This window comes from Melospiza melodia, chromosome 2 (genome assembly GCF_035770615.1).
Source record: "Melospiza melodia melodia isolate bMelMel2 chromosome 2, bMelMel2.pri, whole genome shotgun sequence".
NCBI classification, from domain to species: Eukaryota; Metazoa; Chordata; class Aves; order Passeriformes; family Passerellidae; genus Melospiza; species Melospiza melodia.
In genome coordinates, this window is record NC_086195.1 from 92,536,519 (window position 1) to 92,556,797 (window position 20,279).

The following is a 20,279-nucleotide window of genomic DNA, read 5'->3' on the forward strand; positions in this document are numbered from 1 at the left end:
TGATGGAGAACAGAAGGTTTAAATTGGAGCCCTGTGGAACCCCACTACTCACTGATGTCACCCCATTCACTACAACTTTCATACCCAACCAGCTCCATCTCAGCCAGACCCAATACACTCCTTTACATTAGAATTAATATTGCATATTTGAAAAGGAAGGAGAATAGTACTTAGAAAATTAGTTATTAGAGTTATTAATTATTTCTTTTAAATAGTTTAGCTTATTAATTAGGCATTAGTGTCAATTAGGTCATAGTAGTAGTAAAGAGTGGTTAATGAATACAAGGAAAAGGAAGGGCCTTGTGACCAGGCTTTTTGGTTTCTCCAGCACCCCATTTTGTAGAGCAGCTTTCTTCTCTGCCTAGCGTAAAAGCCTCAAAACTGTCAGACAAAGGTATCCTTAGGAAGAGATTTACTCTCTTGGTTACCTTTAAAATATTTTCCTACTGAAAGGCAATACTGATAGCATAATCTTGTGAAATACTTTGCTTTTAGGGGCCTGGTATGGGTTTCCATACTTTCTTTTCCTAGTCTTTTTTGTACCTCATTTATAATTTTGCCCCAGAAAGGGTAAGCTACGTGGGTATCACCTATTGGAGGTGATGACATGCCATGCAAGGGGAACAGATGACAGACTTCATCTTCCCTACTAACATTTCATGTGAGATTTTGTTCTGTTACCGTTTTGATAAAGCACATAATTTGTGTCTGTTGGAAAGGAAATCCTGAGTTCTCCTAGGACTTACCACCTGCTTTGCTTTTTCCACCTTCTTGCTTATAGCTTCAGAAAACTGTAGACAAAACTGTGTTCAGATTTTTTTCAGGGAACCTCTGATAAAATTGCTGCAGAGAACCTCTGTTAAAAATGCTGCTGCTCTGTATCTTTCTTAGCATAGATATGCCTGCTAAATGCTAAAGGAAACAGCAACCAAATACCAGTCAAGATAGATGTTCCAATTTCTAAATGAATTGTACTCTTATTTTCTGTATTGCTACTTTGCAGTTTGGTGATTCAAGTGCTACAATGATCATTTAACAAAACCTGCTGGAGAACAAATTTTATTTGAGTTTAGTGCAGTGCTTTCTTACCTAAAGCTACAGAAATAAACTGAAAACAGAGAAAAAATATGTCCTCAGCCCTTTGTAGTGCTGCACAGTGTAATGAAACACATAGATTTTTGCCTTTGTATGTTTGGTTTTGAAACAATTCACATTACAGTGAAATTTAATATTACCATAAAACATTGCTGTTGGTCCACAACAGGTGTCATAGGGATGGGAATAATTTTTTTAGGTAATATGCCAAATGCAATTTTCAGACAAGGCACTAGGGAACATGGATTGATAAAGGTGATGGATGTGTCTACTTACAACTCCTTTGCCTAAATAGGTAATATTAAATGTCTGCAGGTATCATAATACAATGCTAATTTAAGTCCTGGTGCAAAAAAAGAACCAACAAAAGAAGAAGTATCAATACATAGCATTTCTGGTGGGTAAGCTGCTTTGCAGGGGAACCATAATGTATGTATATTTGTTAATCTAGGATAAAAAAAAGTAATCAAAAGGATGTATTTGTGCCTTAGAAATAAAATTTAAAATTGTAAGCAGTGTGTGTGGTAAACTGACTTACTAGAATTTCTTCTATATCTGGTCAAATTTATTTTTCTCAGTTATAAATTTCTAGTGCATACACATGCAAAAAACCAGAATAATTTGCCTTGAAGTGATCTCCTTAAATTGTGTGTTGAGCATTCAGTAGTCTTTTGAAATGCCTGGTTAGGATTTCACGGTATTAAGCTATGTTTACAAGAGTTTCTTTCCCCACCCCCAGCCTGTGTTCTAGAGAGATTTGGAAATTTTAAATATCCTTCACACAGAAACAAAGGGTTTTATGCTCAGAAATTATAAGCAAGCTGCTGATTTTTAATTTTTATATTAATCAAGTCCTAGAGATGAGATGATAATGTATTTATTTAAAGACAATCATTTATTTCTCTAAGTAGGTTGACTGACCTACTTACAGATGACCTATTTTTACTAGATACAGTGGAGAAATATACATGCCTTTATTGCGAGTAAAGTAGTCTGCATTGCCACATTATCCTGAAATCCTTTCTATCCTTTGAAACAAATCATTTGGGAGAAGCGAGATAAGGTTAAAGGATGTACAGTGTGTACCTGTTATGATAGTGGATATATGCAAAAATATACCTCCAGCATTTTGGCTTCAATTAGGCACATATGAACTAATAATTAATAAAAATTTACTAGTTAGGCACATATTGTAAGATACATATAGACACTTTCAGACTTGAATATGCATATTCCTATCTTTATTTTCCTTGAAAATAAAGTTTTATTAGAACAGGAAAAGTATATTTGTTATTAAGTTAGACCTGGTGTTTAATGTTCAATGATATATATGTGTGTATATGTCTGATTCTCTCTATTTGGTTTCTGGAATCTTCTGCTAGGATATTGCTGGAAGGTTGGCACAAACTAAAGAAAGTTCTTACAGTCTGGGTGACAAGCATTCAGCTAGGCTAAAAGGAAACATACAAGGAATGATTACAGAGAATTAAAAGTATTTAGGGAAATCAGGCTCCCACAATGAGTTTGAGCAGAAGATGTAAATGCTTCCTTGTTCTTATTACTGGATATATTGCCTCTGCTATTATTGGCTGAGAGGCTCTTGGTATGAAATAAGTAGCTATAAGTAAGTATAAAGTTCAAAATATCTAGCCCCAAATGCTTGAGGTTAGGTTCCTGTTGTACCACTGTCATTAGTGAATGCATAAATCTGAGAGCATAAAATCAAGTGAAAATTTTGGATTATTTTCTCTAGCATATGATGGTAATGGAAGATATGCTCAAGGACTTTCTGCTGGGAGAACATCTTCTTTTAGTTGGCAACCAGGTGAGTGAAATATTTCTTGCAATGTGTGGAACAAACCCGTTATTCGATTAAATAATTAAATCTCTGTTTTGCTTCTTTGTAATTGCATTCATTGCTATTACTGAGGTATTTGGCCCATTTTTCAATTCCTTATTTTACATTGTACAGGGGTTTTATAGGCACACATTTGTGGAAAATGTAAATGCCGTAAATGTGTTGTATATGTCTGTCAGAGTAAAAAATGAAGGAATTAATCACAGAATATTCTGAGTTGAAAGGGACCCACAAGGATTATCAAAGTACAACTCCTTGTCCTGCAAAGGACCATCCTCAAGAATTGCATGCTGTGCCTGAGAGTGCTGACCAAATGCTTCTTAAACTCTGTCAGGCCTGACCAGACCCCTGGGGAGCCTGTTCCGGTGTCCAAACACCCTCTGGGTGAAAAACCTTTTTCTGATATCCAATCTAAACCTCTCCTGACATAGTAATAGTAGTATGTAACATCATTAGCATTAAAATCTTCACTTAATGGCTTTGGGTATCATTCTTGACTATGTATCAAACCACTCCTTTAAAATCTCCAGTGGTAGGTAAGAGGCGTACACTTCAGTATTACCCAAATCTTATTGAGAGCTAAATACTCATTTTCTCTAAAAAGTAACAGATTTGTATAGTTCTTTGACTGGTATCCTTGGTTATCAATACCTCATTGTTGAGATTAGTTTTTGCCCCAAAAGTAATCTCCCTTTTATTTAGCTGTCCTTAGCAAACAATAATTACAATAATTTTTTAGCAGATGTTTCTCTTTTTGTTTTGCAGTAGTCTGTAGAACATGTCTAACACAAAGCACTAACGATCTAACCAACATGGCAATTAATATAAAATGCTAATTATTATTAATGTGCATATATTGAAGTATACTCTCATCTGTTCAGCATCCTTGTTATCAACTTGAATTTACAAAGATGGTTTATTTGAAACCTCTGTAGACTTTTGAAGGATAATGCCATCTTCTCCAAAAGGTTTAATCTCTTCATAAATAGAAATTTATCTATTTCATAAATGAAACAAGATCTCTTTATTGTATTTCATAAACAGTGCTGTCTATGCCTGCTTCGAAGCTGGTATTGAAAATGTTATGTAGTACAGATTGCCTGCAGCAATTGCTGGCAAGGAATAGCAGGAGCAGGCTGAACCACGAGAAAACAGAGGCAGGGACAGAGTCCTTAATGATAACTTTTGCAGTCCCTCAGTGCCAAAGCAAGAGTAGCAGGCCTGGGGACAGCAGCCATGGTCATCCAAGTGCTCAGTGGCTGCCAGACTGGTCCGTGGTGAATGAGGCAAGTCTGAGATCAAGCTGGGAAGTCAAATCAGCAGGTCCAGGCTGGGATCAGCAAGATACAGGGCCAAGCACAGCATCGCCTCAGTGCAGGCTGGGAAGGAACCAAGGAAAGGGCTTGAATGTAAATGCAGCTCCCATGGCAGGGGGGACAAAAGGAACCCCAGCAAAGCAGGAAAACCGTGTCAGAGCTGACCTTCAATACAACAAGTAAAACCCTAGGTGTGGGGAAAGAGCTTGTTTATACCAGTGGCAAATCAGAGCTCTGACACATGCCTCATTTAGCAGAAAAGTTTTGAAGACTATGCTAGTACAATTATTAGGATATAATGGATATTTCCAGCAGATGTATTCTCATTCTAATAATTTAATGCATGTCAGATTTTCTTCCATCTTTTGAGTCTCTACTTGAAGACAGCATTAAAAGATTTGACTGGATTGAAGTATTGGAACATATTGCTTTGATTCCAGACATCAGCTCAGCTGTACCATTAAGTTGGAAAATTAGTTGATTTGCTGTGCTTTCTCTTTGGCAAATCAGGAGTACAGTTGTTTTTTTTTAATTGCTAACATACTTTTGAGTACTTCCAGGTTTACTCTTTACAAATTTGTTCCAGAGATTTTATGTGTGACTAAGAAAAGGCCAACAGACCTTTTCCTTTCAAAATACTGTTTTTAAGTTTGAAGTGCTGTATTTGCCATTCTGCAGTCTTTTCAGTACCACAGCAATCATTCTTCATTTCTCAGGAATGATCACTAACCACTTAGAAATTCCTTGGCTAATTCCTTAAATATTTTACTGTAAATTTGTGCAGCTTGTGATGAATCATGTTCAAGTACTTTAAAAGCAACCACATTGCATCAATTGTGCTTTCATGCAGTATGTGTAGATACCTCATTGAAGATATTAGTCTTTTCATAAATTTTTTGTAAAGAAAATTATTTTTAAAAAACATTATTTTTTTCTGTTCAGTTACTTTTATCAGTTCAGTCTGTATAAGAAGCTAGGGTTTTGTGATGCCTTGATATATACATCAGTGTGTACCTGTTTTTCCCATTTGGAAAAAACAGATAAGTTTGAGAAGATACAAAGTACTGTTTTGAGTTCCTTTCTCTTAAGTGTCTTATTAGTGAACGAGTGAATCATGGAAATTCAGTGTAATAACTGAAAATTCAAATTCTGTGAACTGCAGTATTTCAAAACATAGGACTAACATCCTTTTGAAAGCTTGTGTCGTTTCCTAGATATTTAATTGAGTTGGCATTTACCTTAGGACATAATTTGGTCTTTCAAAATGATGACTGTGTAAGCATCTCCATTCAGCTGTGATTTAATGTGCAAGTTTGACCTGTAGTCTTTCGTTTAGAGTCTGGATTTGGTTTTGGTTGGTTGACTTAATGTGTTTTTCCACCTTTGCCTCTTCTATTTGCACAACACATGTACACACACACAATTCCTATTAGCTTAAGACCTCTGTCTTTTCAAAGTCTGTAAATGTGGTTTCTTCTGTAACTTAAGAGCTGCCTGATGAGAACCCTTTTACCAAGACTGTTTTCTAGGTACAGACTCTGATGATTAGTATCAGTAAATTATAATTAAATTATCTTGGTGGATGTTAGGAACTGGCTTTCTTAATGAAATGGAGGAGAGTTTGAAGACAAATGTAAGATGCCAACAGATATTTTTAGAAGTACTCAGCTTCTGAAGTAAACTGCTTTACAACACTTCATTCATGTTTGTTCCCTGGGGCTTATATGGCCTAGGATTTCACAGTGTAAATGTTTTACATGAAATACAAATATTTGTTTACAGTGGTTGATGATTTACTTTGGATGTTAACTGGAATGTGTTTCCATTTTGTATACAAACAAACAGGTTTCTTTGAGTTCATATGATATGATATGATAGATATGAATTTCCAGCTATGAAATAGCTTCCAAGTAAAGGACATGCCAGTGCCTTAACTATGGGTTCTGATATTGCTTCCTGAATGAGCCTGTAGTCTGAGTGTAAATGAATCCATCTATGACCATCTACAGTTTTTCAAAGCACCTGCAAAGCAGCTTCTTCTTTGGCTGAGGGTAAGAAGCGGCATATTACTCTCACACCAGCAGGCAAAGAACAGCAAGAGCCCCTAGTTATTTCAAATGTTGCAATGACTGTTTATGTACTCTTTAAATACAGGTCTTGCAGTAGCTTTTGAGCTTCATGAGACAGACTGGGTAGTGATTCTTACTACCTTGGAAAATTTTTCGACTGTGTTTTTGAGATATTTTTCCTGATAGACAATGTGCAGTTCTTTGACCACTACTGGCTGTCTTTTACTGTCTCCTTGGATTTTCTTTGGCAAATGCAAGAGAAACTATGTTAATAAAGAGAATTTGTTTATGTGGAAAACCTTTGGAAATAGCATTGGCTGAAATGATTTTATTTCGTCTCACAATTTTAAAGGTTAAATATAACATTTCCAAAATTGTTGCATTTGGAGGTTGTGTAAAGAGATGTGTTGGATGCTTTCACCTTTATTAGTCATAGGTGAGGTCTTGGCAGCCATCATCTGTCTTTGAAGATACCACACATAGTATTTATAGTTACATAGGATCTATGGCTTTCTGGATAGAGAAGGCTCACAACCCTCTCACTTCTGAATTGTTTTATTGCCATGAAATTGTAAAACACCCAGCAGCATGTTAAGCAAAATTGAGGTTATTTTATTTGGCATCACTCTGTTGCCATGAGTTATTGAATGAGCTGTTGAGAAGTAGAACGAAGAATTCTATGAAGGTGCTAAATGTTGTAAATAATCTGAAAGAAACTCTAGCATCACTTGTTTAGTGTTGATGTGAACCCACAGTAAGCAGAAATACATGAATCATGAGTACTATGTCCAGCCTGTGAAGGCTGTGAGTGTCCTGTGGGTGGACTGGAGCATCTCTCTTACGTGCAAAGGTTGAGGGAGCAGGGCCTCTTTAGCTTGGAGAAGGGCATCTTGTCAAATCTTTGGGGTCTTGTATACAAATACCTTAAGGGTGAGTGTCGAGACAACGGGGCCCGATTCTTTTCAGTGGTGCTCAGCAATAGGACAAGGGCATCAGGCACAAACTGAAACACAGGAAGTTCCATCTGAATACGAGATAAAACTTCTTTACTGTGAAAGTGAAAGAGCATTGGAACACGCTGCCCAGAGAGGCCATGAAGTCTCCTTCCCTGGAGATTCTCAAAACCCTCCTGGAGGCAATCCTGTACAACCTGCTGGTAGGTGAACCTGCTTTAGCAGGGTGGTTGGACTAGATGATCTCCAGAGTTCCCTTTCAACCCCAACTATTCTGTGATTAAAAGGACTTAGAAATGTAATGGCATTCTGGTACATTTGCTAATATATTTCCCTGACAATGTAATTTCATCCTTTCTGCTGCCTTTCTTTAACTACGAGATCAATTTACATGAATTCTTGGGCTCACACTAGGAATTTATTTTATTCTTGAAGAATTTAGTAGGACAAATGATTGAGTCTTTCTTAAAGATATTTAAAATGACATGCTTGATTAGATCTTTTCTTCTAATATAATATTTTCATTTCTAACTCATTGTGAAATTGAATTAAGTGCAAACTGAGAATGTAATGATATCAGTCATCAAAAAACTTGAAATAGCAAATGCTTGGCATTTCAACATTTATAGAAATAAGTCTTGTTTTCCTGCTTAAACTTGTTTAAAAATAGACAGTTTCTTCTGCAAGTCAAGAATGTACTATCCCAAACCAATTTTTTATTATTATTGTAAGCATGAAGAAACTGAGCTCCAAATTAGTTAAATTGGGCCAAATACAATGATATTTCTTGTCTAGGGAATTAGGTATGACAGTTGTGGAAAACTCGGAAAATATTCTCTTTCACTTGGTGCAGTCAGTGTGTACACATCTGAGAATAGGCATGCTTCTGAAATGTGTCTCTGCTTACAGTATTGCTTTCTGCCTTTACACATTAAACTGGAGAACCAGAATTAAAAAATAAACAATGAATTGATTTTTCTTTTGGATACTTCTTCTCACAGATTCTTTCCATCATATGCTTCTCTCCATTGGACCACAGTTATCTTCCCTCACTGGAAATGCAATGATTGTATTTAGCCTGACTGGTCTCTGGTTCTCCTTAAAGTCAAAAAAAGGCATCAGCTCTTAAGCTTATCTGGAAATACAGTCAGAGATGCATCCAAAGTATTCCATTCATGATTCCTAATAGGGAATTAAGTTGACTCTTACGGTGAAATTTTCTTCTTTTGCTGCCACTGTAATTTTGGTGTGCCCCAGATGATAAACTTGCAACAAAAAAAAAATCAGATCCTGAATCACAGAACACTTACTTTTGTAACTGATGAATATTTAGATTGCATCTGGGGCAGGAGTTAAAATCACCACTGCTTTTGTATTTAAATTTGTTGCTTGTTGCTAACATTCAAGCAAGGTAGCCGTGATAGGGTCGATTGCAGTGGTCCTCTGGTAGCAATGTCTAGAGTCTGCTGGTGGCACACCTTCTGCAGATATTAAAATGCATTATTCACGTTTGTTCCAAGCAGGGCTTCTCAACACCTGGAGTGTGTGAAATAATTCTGGATAGGTACTGCGAGTTGCTCTGGTGATAATAGAACATTTTTTTAGAAACCCAGAGACATCCTCTGGTCTAAAAATCGCAGCCTCGGCCATAATTGCCTCAGCAATACATGCATTGCAAATGTCTTTGTTAACAGAAACACAAAAGCTGTAGCCATGAAAGGTGGTTTGGTGCCAGACCCAGGGTTAGAAACAGAGCATTATGAAAAGTGTTTTCATTTTCTTTATTTTCATTGTTCAGTGAAAAGTTTCTGTTATAATGATAATACAACACTTTCTGTGACGTTAGAAACTGAGAACCCTGACATGAGGGCTCTGCATCCTAAAATTGTTAACTCAAATTTGTCTTTCGTTCTCTAATAATGCAATTTTAAAATTAATTGTAAAGTGAAACTTCTTGAAGTGAAAAATTGATAAACTGCTTTTTTACCAGTTTCAAAATTTGTTTCATTCTTTTGTAATGAAAGAGGTGTTCTGATATGGAGATGATGTGATTGCGTTGTTTCAGCTAAAGGGCAGTACTGAACAGCACAACATGGCAATCTCTTCAGCTGGTTCAGTATGACCTGCAAATCATTTAAAAGAAAATAAAAATGAGGCATCCTGGTTTAGATTTTTTTTTTTTCTGAAGAGGCAGATTGTTAATTTCAAAAACTTGGGTCCAATTCCTTTGGACTATAACTTTATTGTCTTTATTTGGGCTGTGCAAGGGACGAATTTCAGTTGTCAGTTCTGCACTCTGAATTGCAAAATGTCTCCTGGGACTTATAACAACAATATTGTTTATATTTGAAACTGCAGCTTGTGCTAGGAAATTAGGCCATTTCATCCTTGGTAGCAAGTGTTTACAGTGTCAGTTAGAAGGATTTTTAACTAAGGGATTATTTTGCCTTCTAATTGCATAATTTCTTGTTTGTTATTCATTAGTGCAGATATTTACTTCCCATTTTTCTATTTCAGTTATCCCATATGTCTGATGCAGGAAAAATTGTCTAATATTTGCTTTCTGAAGTATTTTTATTCTCTTCAGCTGAAACACCAACACAGATGTTCTTCTCTCTCTAATTAGCATATGTTTATATTTCTGTTAAATTAAGTAACTGCAATAGTGTGTATATAAATAGCACACAGCAAGTGTTAATGGCAAACCGGCTTGTCCTCTGAATGTTACCTTAGCCTGCAATAATTGCAAAATTATATGAGATTATGTTCTGAATCCAGTCCAAGTTCAGCTCAATCTTTTAGTATGTTCATATGAAAGATAGTTCAGGTTATTCCTGTTTAAATTGTTTGTTGCTAGCAGTGTGGGTGTCCAGAAGATCCAGCTTGATCTTTGGCAGTAAGGGCAAAGGAGGTGACTGTTGCCATTTTTGTAATTTCTTGTTTCTTGGCTGCCTGTAACTAGAGTTGGTTTGGTTTTTATTTTTCCAAAATGTGTTAGCATTTTCCACATTTCTTGTTCGCCTGAAGAAGACTACTATACATGTACTCTTTATCCCATGGAGGTAAGGTGAATTTGTAACAAACCTGCTGGTTTTGGCTTTACACTAATGCATAGTACTTGAGGAACAAATTCATCCAAACTCTTGGTTTTTGGAGTTTCTTAATAGTGCTAAAGAGCCTTCCAAATATCTTTGGTCTCTTCCTTCCTTTCTGTGATATTGTAACTTCTCAGTGGAGTAGCTGAGACCTAGAGGAATGGTAACTTGTCATGAAGTAGGAATGTAGAGGACTGGAATCAAAAAGCTTTGAGGAGAACTTTGCTGCAGCTACTGTTGCCAACCAAAGATTTTATGTGGTACACCACAGCCTCTGTGAAGGCACACGATGTACCCTCTGAAGCAGTTTAGTCTAGAAGTTAGGCAATGTTAACTTGTTTATAATAGCTAAAACCTGGTGAGAATGCCTTTTGGCTTTTAAATACTGCATGCACCTTTTAAAAATGTATGATGTTCTGAAATTGAAGTATACCTAAATAAAAGGAAATATGTGGAGAGTGTGGGGAGATGCACAGATAAAAAGGAAGAAAGGGTGAGATGTGGTCATGGCACAGCTCCCATTGACTTCACTGGGTTACTTTGGTAACTAATTTTTTTTCTTTTTAATTACAGTAACCACTTTGTGTAATATTAAGTATGTTTTCCATTGATTCAGTATGTTGATATATTTCATCATCTTTGTACTTGCCACAACTGGCTGGAGTCCCACTCTGCACTGAAACAGGATATGCAATCTGCTTGCAATCAGTGCAGAAACTTTGTGCAGACATCTGCCCAGCCATCTTTAGCTCTCTTAGGAAAGGAAGCTGCTTTCAGCATGGGTGTTTTGTGCTTGACATTAGAAATGCTCCTGTTTATTCACCCATTTATGATCTGACTGAAAGTAGCAGGAAACATATGTGAATAAAACTGTCTGTGTGTGCCACTAGGGGATTCTTAGCCTGTTTCTGGTTGCTTTGAATGTCACTGATAAAATTTCTGAACTTGAATATTTTCTCCCAAATGGGTATATCCTATAAGTTCCTGCAAGATCCTGTGAGCAGAATTGCATCCCCTTTCACAGCAGTGGAAAACTGTTTCAGGTGACAGTTTTCAGAAACTACTGTGAAAGGTGTTAAGTGTGCTGCAGCTTCTTACTACACCTCTATAAAGCTGTAGATTCTTCTGAAGTAGATTTGTGAGGAGGCGTGTGGCAAAGCATTAACGGAGTTGGCTCTTCTGTGTGGGAGTCAAGTCTGCAGTAGAATATAGGTAGTTCTATTTTTGTCTCCTCTGCAGTATTTTTTCCTCTGCTCTCATGGTGAGAACTCTCCTCCTGTGATTTCATTATACATATGTGCATGATTCTCCATTCTTACAAATGTAGCAGAGGAAAGAGAGACTGTGGTCCCATTTTCAGAAGCTTAAACAGTTTGCAATTCAGCAGCTGGCAGTTAGCATCACTCAGCTAGAACTTAGTGTCATAAATGTCATAACTTGCAGCTCTGAAGGCTCCTATTCTGTTTCAATGTCAAGTGAAACAGATTAGTAGAACTCAAATTGGTTTAATCTAATCTCTTTAATCTTTCTTTGGGTTATATTTATCTTCTTTACACTGGTGTGGACTACTAGATACATTCATGTAGTCAGAGTGAGAATCTCAGCCGAGGGATAGTGTCTTGTCAAACAACTTTTGGGTGGTCTATGATTGAGTTTTTCTTTCTGCTGTTTCCTTTTTCTTTGCTACCTGTAGCACTCTCACTGGCATTCGGAGCTTCCTGCAGCCACCTACTTGCTGTAGGGATAAGAATTTCTGCATGTGAGCTGTCACCTTGGTCTGTATCTACATTAGCATTTCAGACCAGATCTAGAATGTACTTTTGAAGGGAATTTCCTTACTGCAGTTCAGTACATATCCATCTCTCTTAGGATGAGAGTGAAGTGGATGTTCCCCAGTAGCCCACCTAATTTGTGCTCTTTGATAATTCCTTCCCTGGGACTAGGTTAGACCTGGACTGAAATATCAGTTCCTAAAACGTTTAGGACAGGGCGCACCAGGGCATTGCCAACACCTAATTCACTGCCATCATTTTCCACAGCTTGCTAGTGCAGACATCCTTCAATAGAGTTAGAGATCAGTTTTATCTACAGCTGAATTCTGATTCCATCTGGGCCTCTTTTTGTAACTGCAGTGGAATGTGATCAGCAACTATTACCAAGGCTGTGCCCAAATTCCATGTGACAGTTACAGGATGTGTCCTATGACCACCAAGAATTAACTTTGCCTGTTAAGTGCAAGACAACTTCCTAGCATTGACATTGCAATACCTTTGTGAAACAAAAAGGCTGGAAAATCTTGTGTTAGTTAAAGGATGCATAGCATGCGTGACATAACTCTAGGGACACAATCCTATTTCTGGTTATTTCTAGTAAGATAGATAAGTATTTTGTGAATATATATATATAATAAAATACATGTCATCAACTTGTGTTCAGAATTTTCTGAAATAGATTGAACTTATATTTACCTATGAAGGAGTATGGAGAGTATTTTAAACATTTTGGCTGTCTTTATAACTCGTAAGTATGTACGTCTGTATTATGTCTTAATATTATATTTGTTTACTGCAGGGAGTTGGGAAAAACAAGGTTGTTGACAGATTCCTTCACCTTTTGAACAGACCCAGAGAGTATTTACAGCTACACAGGTAAGAATGTGTTAGATTTCCATACTTTTTGGTTTTAATCAAATTTCTCATGTTATTAAAACTCATGTTTCTGAAATTAATGTGGTTTTGGTGTTTGAACAAAGACCCCCTAAGTGGCACATGGACCACAGGAATGTGTCTGGCAGAGGCAATAAGCTGACAGGTTGAGGAGTGGGTACAAGAATGTGGTGCAATCATCTTGTTTGATACACGAGGAAGTAGAAGTGTGCTGATGCTAAACTTTGTTCAAAAAACAAATAATATTTTGCTGTCATTTCTGGAAAGATTTCCCTAGCATGCAGTATTGTGTGAGGGAAAATCTGTTTGAGTATATCATTCATCAGACAAGAAACATTCTACATAGTAAAGGTTTTTTGGCTTTTTTCCTTTGGCACTCCTGCTAAGTGCATGTATTTCTTTCTCACCCATAAGAGTTTGGATTAGAAAATTACATCATAAGCTAAAAAACAGACTTCAGGACAACAAACCAACTGAAAACAATTCAAAAGCTGAAATAATAGGAAATTATCTGCCTGCTTTTTATAACATGAACTTGAAACTAATAAATGGAAAGAAAGAATAAATATACCTAGAAGACTCATTTTCAATTGAACTGAATCCCATTTCAGCTTTGTTCCTAATCTTTATCTCTTTGTCTCCAACTTCCTAGCTTCATACCCTGTCTCTTTCCATAATCACTGTTTTTTAAATAGTGCTAATGAAAATGTTGATCTTTGGTATTTTGCCCATTAACAGCATTGTCTCTGTAACACTTTGTCTCTCACTTTCTCACCCAGAGTTTTGTCTTCAAGTGTCTTGTACTTGTATTCCTGATACTTGGATAGCTCTATCTCATAACTTCTCTACTACTGCTGTTCTCCTTTATACTACTTATTCTAGACTTCCATCAGTTCTACATGAAATTCTGCTTTTGTGACCTCCTACTTTCAGCTTTGCATTAACTTTCCTGCTTGGAACAACTACCCACTTTGTCTGGATAAAATACACTGTGATTTTTGCCAATCCCAATTATGTCACAAAGTACTGCACTATTTCTGTCCTTTTGTGTGTTCTCCAGTGATGAGGCAGAACAGTGCTTAATATGAATTCATATAGCTCAGGAGAACATTGTATAAGCACCATGTTTGGAGTTTTCATGCAGCTGTAGAACGTATAAATTCTACATGCTAGTTGAGACATCACTAGGAAGAAAAATGTGCATTTATTGTCTTGTCAATACAGTGTTCTATAGTCTCTATAAGGTACTGCTTGTGATTACAGGGGTTTGGAGAGAGGTTGAAGTAGAAAATGAAGCAGAAAATTATGAGTAGTCCTATGTAATTATAGAAAAATAATTTATGAATATAGCAAAATCAGAAATTTCTATTTTCTGGGTAGTATTTTGAAATGCTGTGTGAAGAACTCAGTCTATGTAATATTTTGATTATACTTTACAGGGTGTTTAAACAAGGATTAGAGTATTGTTAGTGCACTCTTCTGGATTCAAAACAAAGTAAGAGCAAGTTTACAAAATACCCAAACAGTTTCCTAGTAAGCTTTTACATACTTTGTGGGGGAGATTCAGTCAGTAGCTTATGGCATAGATATACTTTCTTAGAAAATATTCTAGAATGTGTACTTCATCTTTGATAGCCCTGTGTGTTTCTTCAGATTTCCTAGCTAGCTACTGTAGGTACCTTTAAGCATGCCAAGGAAAGCACTTCTAAATATAATGCTTTTAATGGTGCTTGTATACCTGAATTATAGATCTTGACAAATTCGTTTGGATGGGTTTTTTGTTGGTTTGGAGTGTTTTTACTGTCTTGATAAAAGAGTGTAAGGAGTTCTGCTGTTCTAACTCTACATATGTTTAATGACATTCAAGCAGGGAGTATTTGCCTTAGAGGCAATAAGCTATTACCAGGAGTCATTTTAAAATCTCACATTTTATGTCTTGTAGTTCAAGAAGATGAGAGGAGATAAAAGACAGGAAAAGGGCCATCTGTATTTACTTGCTCTGCAACTGATTCACATGGGAAGGGTCAGCCTGACCTAAAGGTTTTGATTGCTTATAGAAGCTATAAATCCTTTCTCTTAACATTTTCTACAGCATCTCGCTGAGAAGTTTTATATTCTTGAAATTTGTAAGTCTTATCAATCATTTTAATATCATAAAGCAGAAAATCTTAATGGAAGGAAGTTGCAATTAGATTCAATAATGACAGAAAATAAGAAAAATGTGTATTTATGAATTATTAAAAAAATTGGCTGCTTTCTCTTGCATACTTCCTAATATTAGCAGCTGATCAGGAGTTGACCGGCTCTCTCATTGCTTTCATTGTGGGATTATGGAAACAGGTAATATGGCACAGGCTCAGCACAGCCTCTTCCTAGGACTGCACTCATGAAACATTTTACTGCTTTTCTGTGTTAAGGAAGAACTTCCATCTGCCAGGATTTCCCTGTCCCTCCTTTCCTACAAGAATAAGTTTCAGCAGAGAAATTCCAAATTTTTGTTTACCCTCCTGGTATGGGTGTCTCCATTTTGTTCACCCAGGACACCAGCTACATGTTACAGAATAAACAACAGCTTTATTTTGTTTTATATCAAAGAACTTTTAAGAGTTCTTATAGAAATTAAACATGTACTGGTTTTACAGGCAGTAACTAAGAAACTGACTGAAAGAAAATTTGATCTTCTCCAAGCTAATGTAACGACTATTTGTGTTGCTCCTAAATTAATGAACTCTGGAAAGCTTCATTATTTTATGAACCTTTCTGTTACTGCTTTTGCTATCTCTCTTGTGGGTGCTGTGGAAAGAATTTTCCAGTGGTTCTACACAAAAATCTGAAGTTAAGTTTGGTAGACTAAATTAGTATTTCATTAAATCAGGGAAATAATTTTCATGGAAACTGATAATCATAGAACGTGCTGAGTTGGAAGGGAACCACTAGGATCCTCAAAGTCCAGCTGCTGGCCCTATTAAGGACCAGGAGTCCCACCATGTGCCCGAGAGCATTGTCCAAATGCTTCTTGGACTTGGGCACACTGCGACCACTTCAATGGGGAAACTGTTCCAGTGCCCAACCACCCTCTGGGTGAGGAACCTTTTTCTAATATCCAAACTAAACCTCCCCTGACACAACTTCAGGCCATTCCCTGGGGTCACTGGTCAGCACAGAGAAGAGATCAGTGCATGCTCCTCTGCTTCCCCTCGCAAGGATATCTTGCTTTATTTTTCTTTATTGTATATTTATGTTTCATTATATCTTTCTTTTTTAATTCCCTCATGATATCTTGCTTTGACTTTCACAGTCTCTAAAACCAAGATGATTCCACAGAAAGAAGGGAAAAAAAACTTCAGAGGAGACTCAGGCAAGAAAATATGCCCTGTTAAGACTGTAAAATCCTTCTTAGCACTGATGAGAGCAATAGATAAGTATAAAACTTTAAGCTCCCAGCTCTCCTACATAAAAATGTCAGAAGAGAGTATCATGGACTCTAAATAGTTGACTCCTTTGATATGATCAAAGAGATTAATTTTACTTCTCTTATCATCAAATTGCTAACTAATTTTACACAAAGGATGATTTTGCTGGAGTAAGATGTTCTTTATCTGTCATTTAAACATTTACGTTTGCATCTATTTGGAATAAAGTCATACTCTCAAGCTGTTTTTTATGTTTCAATTAGGATGATTTCTCTTCCTTGCAATTACTATTTTTGTGATGACTATATATACAGAACTACAGCATTTATCCTTCTGTTTTCAGTTCAAGCTTGATTTATTGTTCGAGTTTGGGAATTTTGGAAGGATTTTTTTTTTGTTTGGGTTTTTTTGGTTTTGTGAGGATTTCGGGAATTGTGAAGAGACTTTTGATAGAAAGCTTCCTAAAAGCCTAGGTTCTGACTAGGAACATGTAAACTTTAGTGACACAATTTTTGTGGTAGTTTCTGGTGGTATAAATTAGGTGCTAAATGTGGAGAGGCATGTGGATTAATATATATGCATTGAGTTTTTTGCAGTCATATGTTGCTGATCTTAGCTTTCATCACAATTAAAAAAAATACACTGCTATGCTTAATACAAAAGCATAAAAAATAAAATAAATATTTAAATGTAATTTATTCTCATATACTAATTTAGGCAGCTAAAAACAACTGGAAAAATATTGGGAAGAACAAGACCTGGGAAAGCTGTCACCGCTGTTCTGTTGGTGTCGGATTTGCTTTAAGTCGCATAGCCAAAAAAATCTACTAGTAACATGAAATCTCTGAAATTACCATCTGCCATCATGAATTGTGCTCTTAATTGCTCTGATGGCAAACAAAAATCTCTCTGTCTTGATGATGCCTGTACATAACATTAATTGCAGAACATCTATGTTCGAAGAAACGTGTTTGTTCGGTTCAGGAAGTCATGAAGTTCATTTTTGTATATCAAAACCTTTTCTTTAAAGTTTGGTGTACATTGTGCTCCTTGATTTTTTGAGATATTCAAAATCTGGATGCTGGACACTGTCTTGAGTATCTTGACTCTACATGGCCCTCTTTAGCAGAGAGGTTGGACTAAATGAGTTCCAGAGGTGCCTTTCAACCTCAACCATGCTGATTCTGTGATTTAGCAATTTCTGCAAGGTAGCAGCTGGATGACCCCTAGCTCTTATTCTAGGTGTGTTGTAGTAATGTTATAGTCTTCCAAAAAAAAAAAAAAAGTTAAAATTAGTTTATCTTATCTTTATAAAATTTTATAATCCAGCAGTGGCTGTTGCATGGAAGGAAGCCATTTGCACTGTCCTTAGCTGATGCTCAAATGTGTTAGTATGAACAGTAGTTAAAGTTGTGAGAATTAAGAAACAGCTTCAGACTCAATATTGTTTTCAGAACAGTGTGTTAATGAGATTAAATTTGATAACTTCTAGAATATTTATTTATTGTTATGATACACATTTAAATGAGTGGTTGTTAAGCAGAAGTTTCTCCATTATGTTTCCAGCTTCATGCTGTGTCAGTGACAGATTAGCTGTAGCAAATGCAAAATTTGGAGCTCAGTCTCCTCTGCCCCCTATCACAGCCATTCCTCTATACAATTGAAAATGGTCAGGAGTAAACACTACTGATCCTTTTCTGTTCTGATGGGAACTTGAGAACTAGTGGGAGAACTGGATCCTTCCTCTGAGCTACTAAAGATGTGGCCACTGAAGTCACGATAAGTAAAGTTAGTCAACTTCAACTCTAATGTTTTCAGTGTATAGATCTGCATAAGAACATCACCATCACTTACAGAAATAGAAGCTTTTGATGTGTAGACTGAAGTGTAATCTACATCAATAATTTATTAATGGCTATGAATGGATTTTCTGCTGCTCAAAACCTCAGTGAATCTGCAGATGCTAAATTATTAGTTTTGTTCCGTTGTTCTCCTTCTATGTTTCAAGAAAATAATCTTCTAGGAAATTAGTTTATTGTGAAAAAAGATAATATGAATCTTCATAGAGTCATATGGCAAAAAGAGGGAATGTTTTTTAGTGTGTGAGGGTTGTTCTCTATGAAGTCAAAAATGTTAGAACGGCTTGTAAATATGATGTGATACCTTTTCTTGAAATAGAGACCGCAGGAAGTTTTCTTCTTCAGCTTTTGATAAAACACGTTTACCCCTAAATTAGCCAAGTTAAGTCTTAGTTCTCCATTTGATATCTTTTTCTTACAAGTTGAGATAACTTACTTTTCTAAGCATTTACATATACACTACAGCAACTTATCATTGTTGTAAATGTGATGTTTGACACTGTCAATGGAATACTAACTGCTTTGAAATTCTATTTTGTATCTGATAATCTTACTGTTCTCTCTCAAGATATTACACTACCTTGTTCTATGTGTCCCAATGCATTTCCTTACCAAGAATTTGCTTAAAACATCTTGATTTGATATCACATCTTCCTGTCAGAGTTACTATATTTATTCTAGTGACTGATGATTGAAAACTGTGATACAGGGTTAATTTTAAAAATCTACTACATTTTGTGTTGTGCCTTTTCTAGTTCCCTAATAAATTACAGTAATCTGATGATCTTTTTTCCAAAACTTACCTGCGTTTGCATATGTTATCCTTTTCAAAAGAAACGTAATTTTGCTGGGATCTTTAACAATCCAATTAATGGGGAGTTAGAGGTAGGAAAATGAGCTTATGGTGTCCCTACAAGCAATACTTACTACAAACTGTCCATTAATCTTTACATCTTAATTTTCTTTCCCTCTTTTTCAGCACATGTAATAAGTATAAAATCCAATTATCTGTTTCCCTTATTGACATAATTTAAAACTACCCTTTCAGCTTTATTGACTTCAGGTTTTTAAAATTCTAATTTAAAAAGCTGTTTCAGAAGAAACAGCTTCCTTTGCCCAAGATACAGGTGGATACTAGAATTATATTGTACTTGTTCTCAGAATTGCATTTGATTGTCATCTCTTGAAATAATATATGACCACATGAAATAACTTAAATGCTGATATAGCTCTGCAGGTCTGTTTTTAAACATGAACAATACAGAAAAGCCATCTCCGTAGTGGGCTGTTCAAGGAAGTGTTCTATAGCTGCACTGGTTTATTTCAGTTGAGCACAGCAAAGGCAGGGGAGATGTTGTGTTGTGGTTTTGGTTTTGGCAGCCACAAAACAAAAGTCTAGGTAATTTTTCCTCATGACTCATGTGTCATTAATGTTTAGATTATTTTCTTTTAATATTGCACTTTATATTGTGTGCTTTATTCTTTATGTTGCTCATGTTAGGAAATAAGATGATACATTTTTGTCATGAAGATTTATGTTGTGAAGCCCTGAGTGCATTGACTATATTATAGGTGTCTTTATAGTTTTTACTTGTTTTTTGCCTGTTTTCTTAAATACATTTTCAGCCAATACAGAGTTGCAATGCAAAGCTTTCAAGATTTCATGCCAGCCAATGGCCCCTATTTCCAATGTTAGCTTTTCATAAGCTGGCTGACTAGCTCTTTTATTGTCAGATTCCAGGTGTTAGAAAGCTACTTAGTTTTTCTTTTTTTGTAGGAATTGAATTCAGGTTTAATATCCTGCTGCATGGCTGTTACAGAGAAATAGCTCAGGTTAGAAGACCCTATTGTTTCATTTTCCTCTAAAGCTGAAATAAGAGTTTCTCACTGTTTACTCAATTAAATGTATTCTTACAAGCAATAAGGGAAGCTGCAGGGTGTCGTGTTTCCCCATT

At 36.1% G+C, this 20,279-nt stretch overlaps 1 protein-coding gene across 2 annotated transcripts in view; it reads left to right on the forward strand.

Annotated features, from left to right (window-relative positions):
* VWA8 (von Willebrand factor A domain containing 8) overlaps nucleotides 1-20,279 on the forward strand; it is a 183,037-nt gene that overhangs the window by 72,493 nt on the left and 90,265 nt on the right. For both annotated transcript variants that reach the window (XM_063149370.1, XM_063149371.1), the window contains exons 20-21: nucleotides 2,849-2,920; nucleotides 12,958-13,034. In XM_063149370.1, the coding sequence (XP_063005440.1) occupies nucleotides 2,849-2,920; nucleotides 12,958-13,034 (149 nt within the window). The remainder of the gene's footprint in view (nucleotides 1-2,848; nucleotides 2,921-12,957; nucleotides 13,035-20,279) is intronic.